At 42.7% G+C, this 15,266-nt stretch overlaps 2 protein-coding genes across 2 annotated transcripts; one reads left to right on the top strand and one right to left on the bottom strand.

Annotated features, from left to right (window-relative positions):
* Window positions 1-748: 748 nt before the first annotated feature.
* Window positions 749-2,899, bottom strand: BBS12 (Bardet-Biedl syndrome 12; the record flags this gene model as incomplete). The annotated part of the gene is made up of 1 exon (XM_081999664.1): window positions 749-2,899. Exon 1 carries the CDS (start codon window positions 2,888-2,890, stop codon window positions 749-751), a length of 2,142 nt encoding a protein of 713 aa, XP_081855790.1. The 5' UTR covers window positions 2,891-2,899.
* Window positions 2,900-6,436: 3,537 nt separating this feature from the next.
* On the top strand, window positions 6,437-10,507 carry LOC309404949 (uncharacterized protein; the record flags this gene model as incomplete). Its single annotated transcript, XM_081999605.1, has 5 exons — window positions 6,437-6,532; window positions 7,719-7,874; window positions 9,809-9,937; window positions 10,041-10,178; window positions 10,418-10,507. The coding sequence occupies 5 exons, from the start codon at window positions 6,437-6,439 to the stop codon at window positions 10,505-10,507; spliced, it is 609 nt and encodes a 202-aa protein (XP_081855731.1).
* Window positions 10,508-15,266: the final 4,759 nt, after the last annotated feature.

Here is a 15,266-nt window from a genome sequence, read left to right as displayed (position 1 = left end):
ATTTATGTCAAAATGAGATACATTTCAAAAGGTATATATTTGAAAATAGGAGATATATGGCCCATATAAATATGCAAAAGTAGAATATACTAATACAGTCTCTTAGCATAAAATGTAACACTCAAATGTAACACTCAAATTACTGCAAGTTTAACTCTTACATTTGCAATGTACAGAAGAGCAAGATACTAATTAAAAATTAATTATCTTATATATTCTTTCATTTAACACAAGTATGCCAATGTTATGCAAGAAATCCCTACTTGTCTTTAGAAGACATTAAAAGACATTAAACAAGAATAATTGACAGAACACAAATCCAAACACCTTAGTGCATGTTCAGAACATAAGCACATCCAAGGTATCAAACTTTTCCCCAACTAGACTCGACATGTACCCACCTGCCCAGTGCTCCTCACTGTAATGAAGAACTTGCGCATCTGCTCTGCTAAATGCGATTAGAGAAGACAGATTGACTGGATTAATCTATTCATACAATATAATTAGTTAAAAGTGCATGTCTGGGGTTAGAGGCAAGCACACAACTGATTTTTGTTTGTTATTAACTCCTGTTTCTAGAAATGGGAAATTACATCTACCTTGTGACTGTCTCACATTGCCATTTCCGCTGCTACGCTGTAAAGTCACAATCACATCTAAATGTTTGCTTTACAAACTATGAAGAAATGTAGGCTGCACCTGGATGACTTCCACTGACTCATGGACTTATAAATAAAGCCTGCAAGTCCTATAAAAACATAAATTCACTTGAAACATGTGAGTTCAATAGCGAATTCTTTTTGGGACCTGTGATAATTTCGGCATCTGTTTGAAGCACTAGTAGCACCAAGTCTAGAGCTCTCCGCCACGCCTCTGTCTTGGCTGTAACATTATCATAAACCTTTAAACCATCTCCGTGGTTAGCAAAGGGACCAGAACCACCGCTGAGCAGATGACTTCTTCTAAGCTCTTTCAATATATATGCTGAAGGAGAGCCACAGTCAGCTGCTTTTTTGAGGTGATGATCAACTAAGGTACACGCTTCCAACTCCGATGCAGCTTTTGCAGTGTTATACATAACCACTGAAAGATACTGCTTCCAGCCGCTTGCTAATGCTTGGAGCACAACTGATTTACACTCTGTCGCAGATGCTGCCAGCCAAGGATTGTGAGACTCTTTCACAGTGTTTTTATTTGCTGGCTGTAATGGCTGTTCTGCAAGCATCTGAATGTGGCTAAGGCACAAGAGCTCCACTGCACCACCACCAAGAAAAACCTTGTCATCATTTAAAGCATGATGGAGTCGATACACTGAAGTCCAGAACTGGTCTTCAATGAGCTGCATCTTTGAAGATACAGTAGTGGTAAGCACAGCCGTGAGCAGGGGAATTCCTCGCACTTCAATCTTGACTGGCAGAAGCTCACCCAGGTCCACTGCACGATCATCAGAGGCCTTCCACAGCTCCACTTGGGCCCCGCGCCCCACACAAGAAGCATTCAGCTGGGTGAGGTATGTCACTGGCTGGGCGCTGGTGACCTCCCCAAAGGCACGCAACACATCCTGAGCCACAGAACCAATTACCAATATACCGTTTGCTATGCATCTTTCCATTAAGTTTTCGCACACGTTTCCTTTGACCAAAACCAAGTTTACTTCAAAGCTTACCAGAATATCTAACATACTGCTTAGCCACAAGCCTCCTGCTTTGCCTTCCTGTAGGCTAGGATGCTCCAATATGGTCCTTACATTACATGGTCTATTAAAACCTAAGTGACGATATTGTTCAGTTAAGTCACCATCCATTAGCAAAATCCGAAGGGATTTGTCTTCAAAACATTTGATAACTGTGGCTTGTTCTGGTGATACTAACGTGACAAAGCCCGGGGAAACACAAGAGTAGCTTTCAGGCAGGCCCAGTAAACAGCACGTCACAATTTCTGCGATATTAAACTGGGAAGAGCCACAGCATTCTGCTCTCTCTTGTTGATATGCAACAATGGTTTGTAGCAGCTTCATGCTAGTTTGATTTCCATGGCTCAGAGTCATTGCCAGGTGTCCTAAACCATAACATTCACATGGATCTGCTGATTGTTCTGAAAGGTACCCCTGAAAGTTACTTTGCTGACTTGAAAAATGGCCTTCTCCTAGAGTACTGAAGTATCTGCTATGGGTTAACTTTTGTTTGTTACAGCTGGATGCGATAACACCACTTCCAGAAGTCACAGATGTACTTTTGTCACCCGCTGGTTTGACAAGAGAAGCTGTTGAACCAAAGCCCGGCACAGGTGAAACCAGACAGTTGTTAAAATTACAATCATCATCTTGATGGGAACAAGAATTTATTGGAATTACTTCTTCTGATGCAGAAATATCTTTCTGAAAATACAGGAGAATCTGAGGATTTAGAAGACTCTCACATCCAGTTTGGCAAGTTTTGCTTTTAAAAGCATTTGGCCTAACACTGCTAGAACACAGCTCTTTATTTATATCATGTATTGATATCTGAAGACACTGGACTCTCTCGCAGCAAGAAGTCAACCCCTCAGACATCACAGATACTATTGCTGAAACAGGAACATTCTGCTGGAGGCAATCCAGTACAGCATTGCTCCATGCACCTACAAGAAACAACAGGGTACTCATCCCAGTCTTAAACTCCTTGTTTTGTGCCTGAATGGTTTCATTAAGAAGCTGTCCGGCAGCACTAGTTAAATCCAAACTTTCAATCAGTCTAACAGCAGAACAAATCAATGTGCTTTGGTTGGTGCTTTCATCCACAATGAATTTACACGATTTCATTGGCCCCAATAACGTTCTTCCAGGTAACGCTAAGGATGAGAGTTGCTGAAGTCCAATATGTCTTCTGGCATTCACATCCCTGAAAGCCATGGGCAGCAGGCAGCATCTGTGAACAGAACACAAACTTATTATCCCATCCTCACAGCACTCCAGAGCATATATCAACAAAAATTAAATTAACAGTCTAACACTGAACACAGCTCTCCTGTGAGGCTGTCTGTATAAAACACTTCTTCATCCTGTGCGCTTATTATGAGTTATCAATGCACATAGTTGCTGAAACATGTTGCTAAAATACCATGGATTTTTTTTTTTTTTTTTGCTGGCAGATAGTACAGTGCTGTTAATTCCAGTGGTTTCTTAAACATGAAGCAGTACAGATTCTATAGAACGACCATTTCTCTCCTGACCAGCCTACAGGAATTTCAGTTATTTGCCTCACTTGAAGCAAAAGTTCCTTAGAGCAGAATGGACAATTATGGGCAAAACCAAAGTGCTCTGTACAGATCCCTCTTGGTACCAACAGTTGTGCCACTGACTTTAACCTTCAAATCTGGAAAAACCTAATGAACCTTATTTTATTCCATTTCTATTTATTCGATTTATCATGCATCCATACTTCATTACATGTGCATGAAAACGAATGCCACTTCTTTGTAACTCACAACGCAAACTGCCAAGACTTGAAAGTTTTGATCTACTACTCACTTTTAACATGCCAAAAATAAGTCGTCTTTCCCTTTAAATCCCTTCAACACCACACTCCTGTGGCAGACCACACAGGTTAAACTAAAGATTCCTTTTTTTAATCCTTTTTCAAATGAAAAAGTATACACACCAAGAATTAAGAAGCCTTAGCCATATACCTTTTATGCTCAGATTCAAACAATTTATTTAATCTCCCTATAGTTCCCTTTGCACAGCTACTCCAAATCCCAAAATCTGTTTTTTCCACTCCACTCAGTGAAAATGCATATGAATGTTACCTCAAATAAAGACAAAATGTGAACTTAAAAAGCAGACTAGGCAGTCAGAAGTAACCTTTATATGCTGATAGGCCTAAATTTCTAATCTAGCCCAAACTGACATCAGAATTTCTCTTCAATTACTAGATACATTTTAAAGTACTAAAAGAATCATTAACTAATAAATTATTTCGGTCTGTAGTTACCTGTAATCAACAATTTAAGAAAAGGACTTTTAGATAACCAAGTACTTTTGACTCCAAAACCGCACTGGGAATGCGCATGTGCAAACCTCCACCCAACCTGCTTAAGGGTTTTTCTAGACATTTTTCTTAACAATCTCTTGTGATAATGGTCTAGCCATGCTACGTATCCATATCAGTACTTCCAGTAGTAGTAATAAAAAAGCCTTTTTCTTAACTTACCTTAGTGCAATATCACAGGTAATTTGTTTTGAAACAAACAAAAAAATGGAAGCGATTAAATAATAATAATTGGATCGTGGAATCCAATATGAAACATGTTTCCCCCCCTCCCCCAAAAACTCATTCCATCTGATTTCTCTTAAGAATTTACTAAGACAGTAATTATTTTGGTCTTTGGCGGGGGGGGGGGGGGGCGGGGGGGAAGTGAGTGGTGATGGTGGTGGTTGGGTTTTTTGGTTGGGGTGGGGGTGGTGGTTTTTTCATGTAATTGAGATCACTGTTTCTGAACTGAAGCAGTTCTCAATTAGCAATGGTCATTTCTCAACCTGTTCTTGTTTTGATAGAAAAAACAAATAACCAATTTGTGGTTCTCTTATTAAAATATCAGAAAGGGCTAAATTAGCTATGCTGAAAGGCCAGGTAAAGTGCTGTCACTACCTAGGTCCGTGGCACGTAGTTCTGGGCAGAAGGCCATGCTGCTGTTTGGACGGGAGACAACTTGTGGAAGGACTAGTGGGGAAGGCATAGTGAAGGACAGCCATGCCTGAGGCCCCAACTACAGACGGCTTCTGCCAAGCTACCTTGCATGGTGACCTACTGCTGCCTGCCTCACCACCTGTCTCTGAAAGCAAAATAAAACTCGACCTTATGTTCACTTTATGTTTATACACATGGGTTTTAGGAGTCTCAAGTGAAGAACTCTGGGGTACGAGAGGTATGCCAAATACTTATTACTCACTTTGTCTTACAGCACCTCAACCATGAAGGATAAACCAATACAACAAAATTTTAGATCAGTTTTCCAAATTAATATATTTCTGTAAAATGTTGGCAAACGAGAGTCTTGCATGCACGCACATGCACACATCCTCTTGTGCCAACACTGGTGCATGACAAATGAGAAACAGGTAGAAAACATTCTGCTTACAACTACACCACCAAGCGTTTAGGTAACTGTCAGGACTTACCTGGTCTACCTAAGAGCCAACACTATTACTGCTAACGTAGGAAGAGAAAGAATTTCTTAGATTAGCGTAGCCGAACCCAAGCGCCCATGGTGAACCAGCCCCGCGGGAGGTGGAAAGCGGCCAGCACGCAAGCGAGGAGGCGGAGGGCAGGCCGGCAGGAGCCGCGGCCGCTCAGCAGGCGCCCCGGCGCTGCCCTGCTCAGGCCCGGTGGCGGCCCGGCCGCTTCCTCCCGGCCGGAGAGCCGGCCCCAGCCCCTCAGCAGGCGGGTGTGGGTTTCCTCACCGACTCGGCTGCCTTCTCCTCTGTTCCCCGCGGCTCGGCTGGGCTGAGGCGAGCTGGGGGGCGGGCTGGCCACAGCAACGGACGGCCCCACCGCGCGCCACCAACTGCCGCCGCACGCGCCGCGTTGCCAGGAGACCGCCGCCGCTTGTGCGTACACCAAGAGGGCGGCCCGGCCCCGCGCTCTCGCTGACATCACGAGTTCGCCGGGGACTATTGGCCCAGGCTAAGGGAGGGGGGCGCGTTCCCTGGTACGTCCGGCTCGCTCATTGGACGGCCCATGTTCGTTGCGTACGGCGGTGGGCACCCTCGGCTCGGCAAGGCGGGCCGGGCCGTTAGCAGTGGCGGGGTCGAGCGGCCCGTTTTGTGTCGACCCGGAGCGGCGTCCCCGCGGCCAGATGGTGAGCCTCCTCCGCCTCGCCACGGGCTTCCCTTCCTCTCGCTGCTTCCCCCGGAACGGTTGGGGCAAGCTCCCGGCTGTGCGCGCCGTACGTGCCGGGGCTCGGCTTTCTCGGGGCCCCGGAGCGCTCTGCCGTTCGCCGGCCTCGGGCGGGCAGGCAGGCAGGCGTTGAGCTCCAGGGGCTGGGGGGAGTTGGCGTGGCGATCGCGCGGGCTGCCAGGGCCGTCTCTCTGCCGCTTGGTTTCCTCGCACAACGCGGAAGTCAACACCCCGGCCGAAAGGAAAAGGAGAGCCTTCCCCCCCGCCCCAAACCCCAAGCCAAACAACTTGGCACGATGAAAAGCGCCCCCGATAAAACACCAAGAATCGCGAAGCACGTCACCTGCTTGCAGGGTGTGGGGTAAACCGGAGGAAATAGCCCAGTTCATCTTGGCGCAGCTGACTGACCCCTCCGCTTCCTCCGGTCCACTGTAGCACTGGGCGCGGTGAGGCGGCGTTGGCCGGGCGAGTAGATGAAACACAAAACGGATTCGCAGAATTCCGTTCTGAAATAGATGGAACAGGAAGCAACGCACACGCAATGTCTCAGGAGCTTCAACATGGTTGACTTCAACATGTTGACTTCAACAATGGTCACTAGAGTTGTGGGTGTATACACAGGATGCAAGAAACAAAAAGGTTCGGGTAGTATGTTAGTACTTTTAAATTTGTAGTCAGGAAGAGGTCTCATATGGGTTTCTCCCAGAGCAGAATAAAAGGAGTAAAAAAAAAATCTGATGCCTGTGTTAATAGCAGGGAAAAGCCAGAGGTGTGCCATTAGTTTGCAGTCCAACCTGGGAGGGACAAGTCATGTTAAAAAACAAAATTTCATTTCCAAATACAACAAAATGGAATCTTCTGTGTTACACACTGGGTATTTAAAAGAGATCCCTGCCAAAAAATAGTAACAATTCAGCACAGGTAAGAGATTGCTCAGCAGTAGCTAGAAAACAAATTCCTTTCTTGGTATTTGTTCTGTTTACTTCTGTAAAGCCCAACCAGTTAAAGTTGGGGGTGGGAGGGACTACCCTTACTTCCATGAATCTGCAGATTCAAGACTAAAGGACTAAAATCTGTCTGCTGCTGGTTTAAAAGAAAACCTATACTTGAGGAAAACATCTTTCCTGCTCAACAGGCAGGACACACGGATGACACTCTCTGTACTTCACTAACTTACACCAGAAGCAGGAAAGGACTTGGAAGTGTCCTGGATAATAGTGCATCAGCTCAGCACAAGCAGATTAGTTCTTATGGGGCAGATTTTGTGTTGACCTCACTGCTACCCCAGCATGTCGTTACCTAGCACCACAGCTAGTGGGTGGAGGGGCAGGCTAGAGGGGTAGAGCTACGCAGCTCCTTTTAAACTTCGCTCCAGCAGAACAGGTGCTCTCAGACATCCCATTTCAGTGGTGGCTTTGAGGAGTGGCTGAATTTGAGCCCCATTTGCAGTCAAGACCCTATACAACCAGCCTTTTTAGCTGTGAGGGTGATTTACTTATGTTTTGCAGGTGAAACAACTCCTGACACATCAAAGCGACTGTCAGGATCTGCAGAGGGACTTAGTCACCCTAGTGGAGTGTTCATTTTCAGACTGCCCACCTGTTTTTCTGGCATTACTCCTTTAATTGATGATCTTTCTGTTTAAAACAGAAAACACGAAGCCCAAATGTGTATTCCCCAGTAACAAAGTCCTCATCTTGTTTTCTTTCTAGAAGCAGCTAAGAAAATGAGCATAGAGACCCAGTGTCCACCACCTGCAGTGAAGAATGTGTCTAACTTCCGCTACAGCTTTGCTGTTGTTATTTATAATTTAATTATCTTTCTCTCCTTTACTTTCTGAAGGCATCCAACTATAGAAAACCTGGCTTAAGTACAGCCCAGCGGAAGAAAAGTGGCTTGAAACCTGAACTTACAGAAGAGCAAAAGCAGGAAATCAGAGAAGCTTTTGATTTGTTTGATACTGATGGGTCTGGAAGCATTGACATAAAAGAACTGAAGGTTTTCAAACGTTTTTTTTCTCGTATGGAAATCTCTTTGGTCTCAAAATTGTATCTGCTTTTTCTGTTTGTCCAGCCCTAACTATTTTAAAATAGCTCTTGGGTACAAACAAGAGTAACAGCTTGCTGTAATGACTCAATTTGGGGTGTACTACATGCTTAACTTGAAAAAGCTCTGTATCTAATACTTCAGACAGAATTCTCTAATACATGGATAGTAGGTCAGATAGCTTTGAATATCTGAGTATTACAGCAATTAAACAGTTCCTCTGTTGAGGTACACACAGTAAACATTTCAGTTTTCATGACTGGCTAAGATCATTGCTTTGGGAAAGTGGACTTTTGTTGTTTCGAGATGAATGCCAGAATGTAAAATTTTTTCTTCATCTCAGAACTAAACACACAGATTTTGCACACATTCAGGAAAGATACAACCATATTTTCATATACGTAATTAAAAAATTACCTGGTTTTTAATTTTAACAAAAAGAACAAAACTGAGAACCAAGTTGCATTTCAGTAGCAATTCAGGTAGAGTGTGTGTGTGCACGCATGTGCATACACAGAGTAGTACAAGGGGGAAGATCATTCTCAGTTCTCTCCCTATGTTTTTATGTGTCTAATCTTATCTTAATTATCTCCTTGACCTCAATTTCTCACATACACACAGACTCTGCCTCAATCTCTGCATATGTAACCTAGAAGCATGAGTTACTTAAGCCTGTGGCTTATCTCAGGATTTATTTGGAAGCACTTATGCTTGGTTAAGGAGAGCATGTTCTCTGACTGCAGATTATACATGTTAAAATATAGTTCTTAAAAGGAACTGAAACATTTTAGCATCAACCATTTAATGCTACATTTTTTCTTTTTCAAAATTAATTCAAAATAATAGATATTTTACAATAGAAAGTGTTCCCCTCTGAAAGACAAAACAGAACATTTTCAGTTGTACCATTGCAAGAAACTGGTCAGAAGACACTTCAGTTAAATGCTACATTTCTGGTAAGCTGGCACTTTCCAGCAGAAAAGTGTTTGGCAAGAAAATTTCTGCCTAATATTAATTTCCACCAGAGCATATAGGAAGAACATTCACAGTTCAAGTCTTCCTCTAGTTACGTGTTCTTGAAACTTCAGTCTCAGGATTAAATATGCAATAATCATCTGGCACCCCAGGATTGTGAAATTACTAATAAACACTCAAGTAGCAAAATCATTGTTCTAGGCTGGTGAAACACCAGAGCCTGGTTTTAAACAGTGTTCATATTAAGCATTTATACAACAATTTACATAACTTTTTACAGTAATACCTTGCTTGTGCTGTGTAAGGCTCAGAAGGCTTGCTTTGCTTTTCCTCAAGTAGCACAGCAGTCAGTCTTTGTTTTGCTGAGGCTGGGACACTTAAGGGGTATTGTCAGTTCCCACACCCTCCCGCTCCCCACCACCTAGGCAGAAGAGCCAAGAGCTATGCACATGGATTTCCGCTACCTTTGTGTGCTGGGCTGTGTAAGTTAACTGCACCTAATTCTGCACCCATCAAAATTAATGGGCATTCTGCCCTAGATTTCCAATGGAGCAAGATCACATCCTTGGTCTTCAGCCTTCCTTGAAGTCCCGTTTTGATAATCCAGTCCCTTTAGGAACTATGTAGATTGGAACCTTTACCTAATTCGGACATAAAAAGTTTCTCTTCGTTTCAGAAATATATTCATGTTTTGCATGGATCTAAAGAGAAAATGTATCTGAGTCTTTAAGAGTATCAAACCTACATTGTTACTGTTTGGACAGATGAAACAAGCTTGTAAGAGTTACCAAGATGTTTCCATTGCAGTGAGTTATTACTACAGTTTTGTACAAGGAAATAAAACAAGCTTTAGTGCAGCTACTGACACTGTAATTCTGGTGGCCTTCTAATGGCATTGCTTTTTGGTGCAGGTTGCGATGCGTGCTTTAGGCTTTGAGCCAAAGAAGGAAGAAATTAAGAAAATGATAGCAGATATTGACAAAGAAGGAAGTGGCACCATTGACTTTGAAGACTTTTTGGCTATGATGACACAAAAAATGGTAAGAATTTTAAACAGAAATTCTTGTGACTGCATAAAAAAATACTGAAAAGGCATCTCAGTGGCAGGTGTTTTCTAATTAATATGTTTTACTCTTGTTTTAGAGTGAAAAGGATTCAAAAGAAGAAATCTTGAAAGCTTTCAGATTATTTGATGATGATGGGACAGGAAAAATTTCATTCAAAAACTTGAAAAGGGTTGCCAAGGAGCTGGGAGAAAATTTAACAGATGAAGAACTTCAGGTAAATTCTGATTTGCCAGAGCTTTTCTAACAGGCACAGACAAATCCTGTAGCTCCTAAGGATTGGGCAGAAATGTATTCCTATACAAAAAGGGCTGAGAGGTCAGAAATATAAAGAGCAATCAAATACAGAGTTATGTTTTCATATGAAGTGAAAAGCTTCTGATTTGTTGTTTTAATGAATCAAAGATCCTGTGTTTAAAGTCCAGTGCCTGATCAAATGTACAATGTGTTTTGTAGGAAATGATTGATGAAGCTGATCGAGATGGAGATGGAGAAGTAAGTGAGCAAGAGTTTTTGAGAATCATGAAGAAAACTAGCTTATATTAATATTTGTTGCCTTACTATACAGCTGCTCCAAAAGATAATCTGGAAAAAACTTAAAAACTGGGCTTATGTCTCTTGCATATTTTCTGCCATATAAAGAAAGGTCTGAAAGGACTGGTTTTTCGTTCATTCTTCTTTTTCAGCAAAGTTAATTGGGCTTCAGTACCCATAACTGTTAAAACAAGATATTGCAGAAGCGAAAAGGAAGGATGAACGCAGGGTCCCTTCCCCTTGTCCATTTCGCTGATTGCCATTTCAGATAAAGAATGCTGTGTTCCAAGTATTTAACTAAAAGACATTTCACTTGAGATGTGAAGATTCCCACTGCTGCTGGGAAAGGCCACTGATGACTTTCCTAAGGCTACAGCATGAAGGTGCAAGCACAATATTTTTATTCGTTTTAAGGTTTTTAGGTTATCTTCTGGTATTTGTCTCCTCTTGTTTATTTCCATGAAAGACTCCAAAACCAATGGCAGATCTGTCTGTATTTCTGTACGGCACACTGTTTTCCCATGGCAAGTTGGTTTTGGACCTAACGGGAAGCAAATGTACATAACCACATTTGGTTCTTCATTTGGAGCCGTGTGCCATCGGTAGATATTCTTCTGTTCATCTGATCATCTGAAACCTACTTTCCTTGAATGTAACCTGCTTGGATTATCAAAGTTTACTGTATAACCAGTCAACATCTTGTGCCGTTTTTCTTACTCCCAAGACATTACAGAGCTGCTGTTACGCCAGGATTTTAGGTATTTAAAAAGTTCAGTTCTGTGGCACACTAGGGTAACTTTTGTCTTTGGCTGTTTTCAGTCAAGTTGCAGGGAGGACTTGCATCTGAAGTGAAAAAAAAATAGCTCACCTTGGACATCTGTTGGGATGCTGAATATATTTAGATCCATGCAATCCAAATTCTTTTCAGGTATCACAGGCTTGGGGTTTGTTTTTGTTCTTTTTCTTGTATATACTGTCAATCTAGGACTTACTGGAGAGCCACGTTTGCTTCTGTATTATGGTGACAGACCAGTGACACACAACATGACATCCAATTACATGGTTCTGCAGGAGGGTTTATCCTTGGGTCCTGATTAGACAATCGGCTTCAAAACTGCAGGGAAATGGTATAATCCTAAATCTCTCTCTAATGAGGTGCCTGAAGAAGAGTTTGTTACTGCTCCCAGTTAAGTGGGAAAGGTAGCAAAATGTCAGAAGGGTTCAACAGGAAGAGGAGGGAAAGAACAGTATTTCCCCAGTATCTGTTAAGATTCCTCTTTTCTTCAGTCAAGCTTCAGCTGCTTGACAGCACTAACGAGGTTTGTAGAAGGAAGAGCCAGCTTACAGCAGCTTCAGCTCTCATGAGCTGTAAGGGCCCAGCAGGGGGAGAATTTGTTTCAGGAGCGGAAAGGAGAAGCATTTGTTTATGCATCTTCTTCTCAGCGTGCAGATGCAGACCTCCTGGCACATTCTGCCCCAGTCCTCTCAGTTTTGGACTCAAAATAACTCTAAATAGACCGCCTCTAACCTGTACAGAAGTAGGTTTAAACCTGTGGGAGAACAGGGATTGCGTAGGACCCTGGAGAACTCAAGAGACCTGTGAAGTTCCCTATTAACATATTCAGTGGCAGTAAATGTAACCTGTAATACTGTAAGCTTTTTAAAATGTCTCTTAACTTCGTATAAGTGTGAAATAAAACTGTTTTGCAAGTTAAGGACTTTGTGTGCTTTCTAACTTTGTGTGCTTACTGTGAAAACGAAATTTTCAAAAATAATGTTAAAGTGTTAAATGGTTCACCAAGTACATTTTCACTTTCATTTGTCATCTCTTTCTAAGAGAGAAATTCTTCAGTGCAGTAGTCTATCACATAATTCCTCTCCCTCTTCCACTATGCTGATTAGAAGTTTCTAGTACTAACCGCTTATATTCAAAAAGGAAAATTTGAAGTTCTAGTTGATTATGGGGAATCCCAGAGCCTATTAGAGTGACTGTACTTTTTTTAATGCTGCCACAGGAAGAGACTGATGACTTGTTTACCTATGATGCATGTCACCTCTCTTCCTGTTTTAATGCTGCTACCTGATTTCTGAAGGTAGGAAAAAGACACACAATCATACCTACCATATATACTACAATGATGAAATGTTATTTCTGGCTTGCCCATTAATCTCTTAAGTCTGGAATGTCAAGCAGTGGCTGAATTGGCACAAAACTTGCAAGTGTTAACGTCACAGAACAAGTGTCTCACGCTGCTTTAGTTTGCACGATAGCGAGGGATACCTTGCCCCCTCTTCAGCCAGGTGCACAGAGTACGACAACTAACAGAACAATATCAATAGCAGCCCACAGCAGTGGTTCCGTGTGGATTATTTTCTGTGCCTTCTAGAATTTTATCTTTTACATTTCTATACACAGTGGAGGAAAAGGAGCCTGACTGAAACCAATGGCAGAACTCAGGGTTAGGTTTGGGTGAGGAACAGGTGCTGAACTGCCTGTTCAGGAATTTCAACCTTACACTGTGCTGGAGAAAGTGACTCAGATCAACGAAGTGGGAAGGTACCCAGCAGACACTTTTCCTGGGCTCTATTTTAGTGCCTACTCGAATAGCTTACCCAAAATGGAGGGGTTTCACTAGAGGAGACAGATCACTTGCACGCTTCTCCTCTTCCCATTCACTCTATTCTCAAAAATAAGTGCTGGGGCACTTCCAGGAGACTTGAATTCAACTCCTTTGCACTAAAGCACCAAGAAGGAGGCAAAGCAGTGCTTGGAGTTGCCTTGCATGAAAGGACCCATCCCTCAAGGCACCTGAATCCAAGCAGTCATCAGTGTGAGTGCATACTGACCGGCACCTGGTGCAGAGGGGAAGGCTTCAGTCCCAGCCCTGCTTCATGTTCCCTACCGACTGACTCGGGCAGCTGTGGGGTTGGGAGAGGCAGGTGGCTGTGAACCTCATCCTTCACATCCCTCTTCCCCTTCATGCTGACAGGGAAGCTGGGTTCTTACCTGGCATTTGCAAATTCCCCTGTGATGGCTGCAATATGTGCATCCAGCCAAGACACTTCCTTTGGGGACATCGGTGAAGCCCGGTTTTCAGCTTGAGCGTTCGTGCTAGTTGGATACTGTAGAAAAAGGAAAGTGGAACTGCAGTTTGTATTTGGCAAGCACCTAAATATCAAAGCATTGATAAGGGTGATAGCCGCTTGGGAGATAACATTGCAGATGACTTCCAACAAAAAATGTTTTTAAATGACATGGGCTTTTAATAAAATACAAAATAGTTCAAGAGAAAAAAAAATTACTTACAAGTTATATTCCAAAATATGCCAATCGCATGGCAATTTTAAACTAACCTTTGCTGTTATCTCCCCTGTCCAACTCTAAGTTCTTTATCATCTCTCAGCCCCACAATAAAGCAAATCCTCAGTTGGCTTAAGAGGAAAAAAACCCCACTCAAACAAAACATGACTATCTAGTGTGCAAAGATGTTTTAAGCAATCTGAGCTGGCAACTTGAGACACTGGACTGTTGTGCTTTCTCAGTACATGATAAAGGCAGCAATGTTGAAGGCCATTCACTTCTTTGCAGTTATACTCATGCCAGATGTGTGTAAAACAGCAGGCTGGCCAGGCACAGGTGATTGCAAAAGACTGGAGGAGTCTTGCATTGCTTGAGGCACTCATGCAGTTAACTGGGTAGGAGTGCTATGCTCTCGCTTCTCTAGGTGCGAGTGTGTTTACAGAGAAATAAGCACAGGATCAACTTTAACATTACAGAAAAAAAATAATGGCTTCTTCTCAGGTAAGCCTAATCTTGGTATTTAAAAGAGGATGGGGGGAAAGCAGCAGGAGAAACTCTGTGTATTTTCACATGCCAAGAGTCCTACTAACAGAGCCCAAATATTTCAATAAATTGATGAGGCATTTAATATTAAAACATTTAAATTGGTCATTTACAGTTTTGTAGAGTAACTCTCACGTCCTGCAAACTGCCTGGTGAAATCACACCAGGCATTTGAAATGTTAAGTGTTAATTCCCTGGAAACCTCTGCACTGAGGTCATACAAATCAAATACCGCCACACTACATCTGCTGTTAAACATCCCTGGACAGCATAAGCAGATTTTGAGAAAGACTTGGGCAGTAGAAAATGCTCTGGGCCAGAAGTCACCATTGACACATTTGACACATGGAAATGCTGGCAAGAACACATTTGTCTGACATGGGTTAAATCTTCCTGTGACCCCAACAAAAACTCTACAGTACCACGCGACTTAAATCTATTCCATGCGCTGGCTGGTACTTTTGGCAATCTCTGCAAGCGTATCGGTGTGATGTATTGCCTTTAGGTCGTGCATTTTTTGCAGATGTCCATTCTCCCAAAATATCAATGTTAAAGCCAAATCGGGACTGCTGAGACTGCATCCAGGTACTGTTGCCAGAGCTCCCCCCTGCTCACTCAGAATTTATTCTCCCTGCTACAGTTTGCTTGAAAATTATTTTTGTTTCCTTACACAGATCAAAATGAATGAAGATGAGAAAAAAATACTGCTCCCAAGATGCTTCAAAACACAAGCTTTGTTTCAAAACCTATGCTAACAGAAACTAGCCACAGCAGTCTGACACATTTTACAAAAATCAGGCAGGGAGAACAAACAGTCATATAATTAGGGATGTTCTTCAGATACCCCTCAACACAAGTGACCAGGCAGGAACAACCCACATGCCTCCTAGTGCAGGGGAGCAAACAAACTGATCAGTCTACGGGCTG

The sequence above is a fragment of the Phaethon aethereus genome, assembly GCF_964289735.1.
Source record: "Phaethon aethereus genome assembly, chromosome: 4".
NCBI lineage: Eukaryota > Metazoa > Chordata > Aves > Phaethontiformes > Phaethontidae > Phaethon > Phaethon aethereus.
This window is presented reverse-complemented; position numbering and strand designations above follow the sequence as displayed.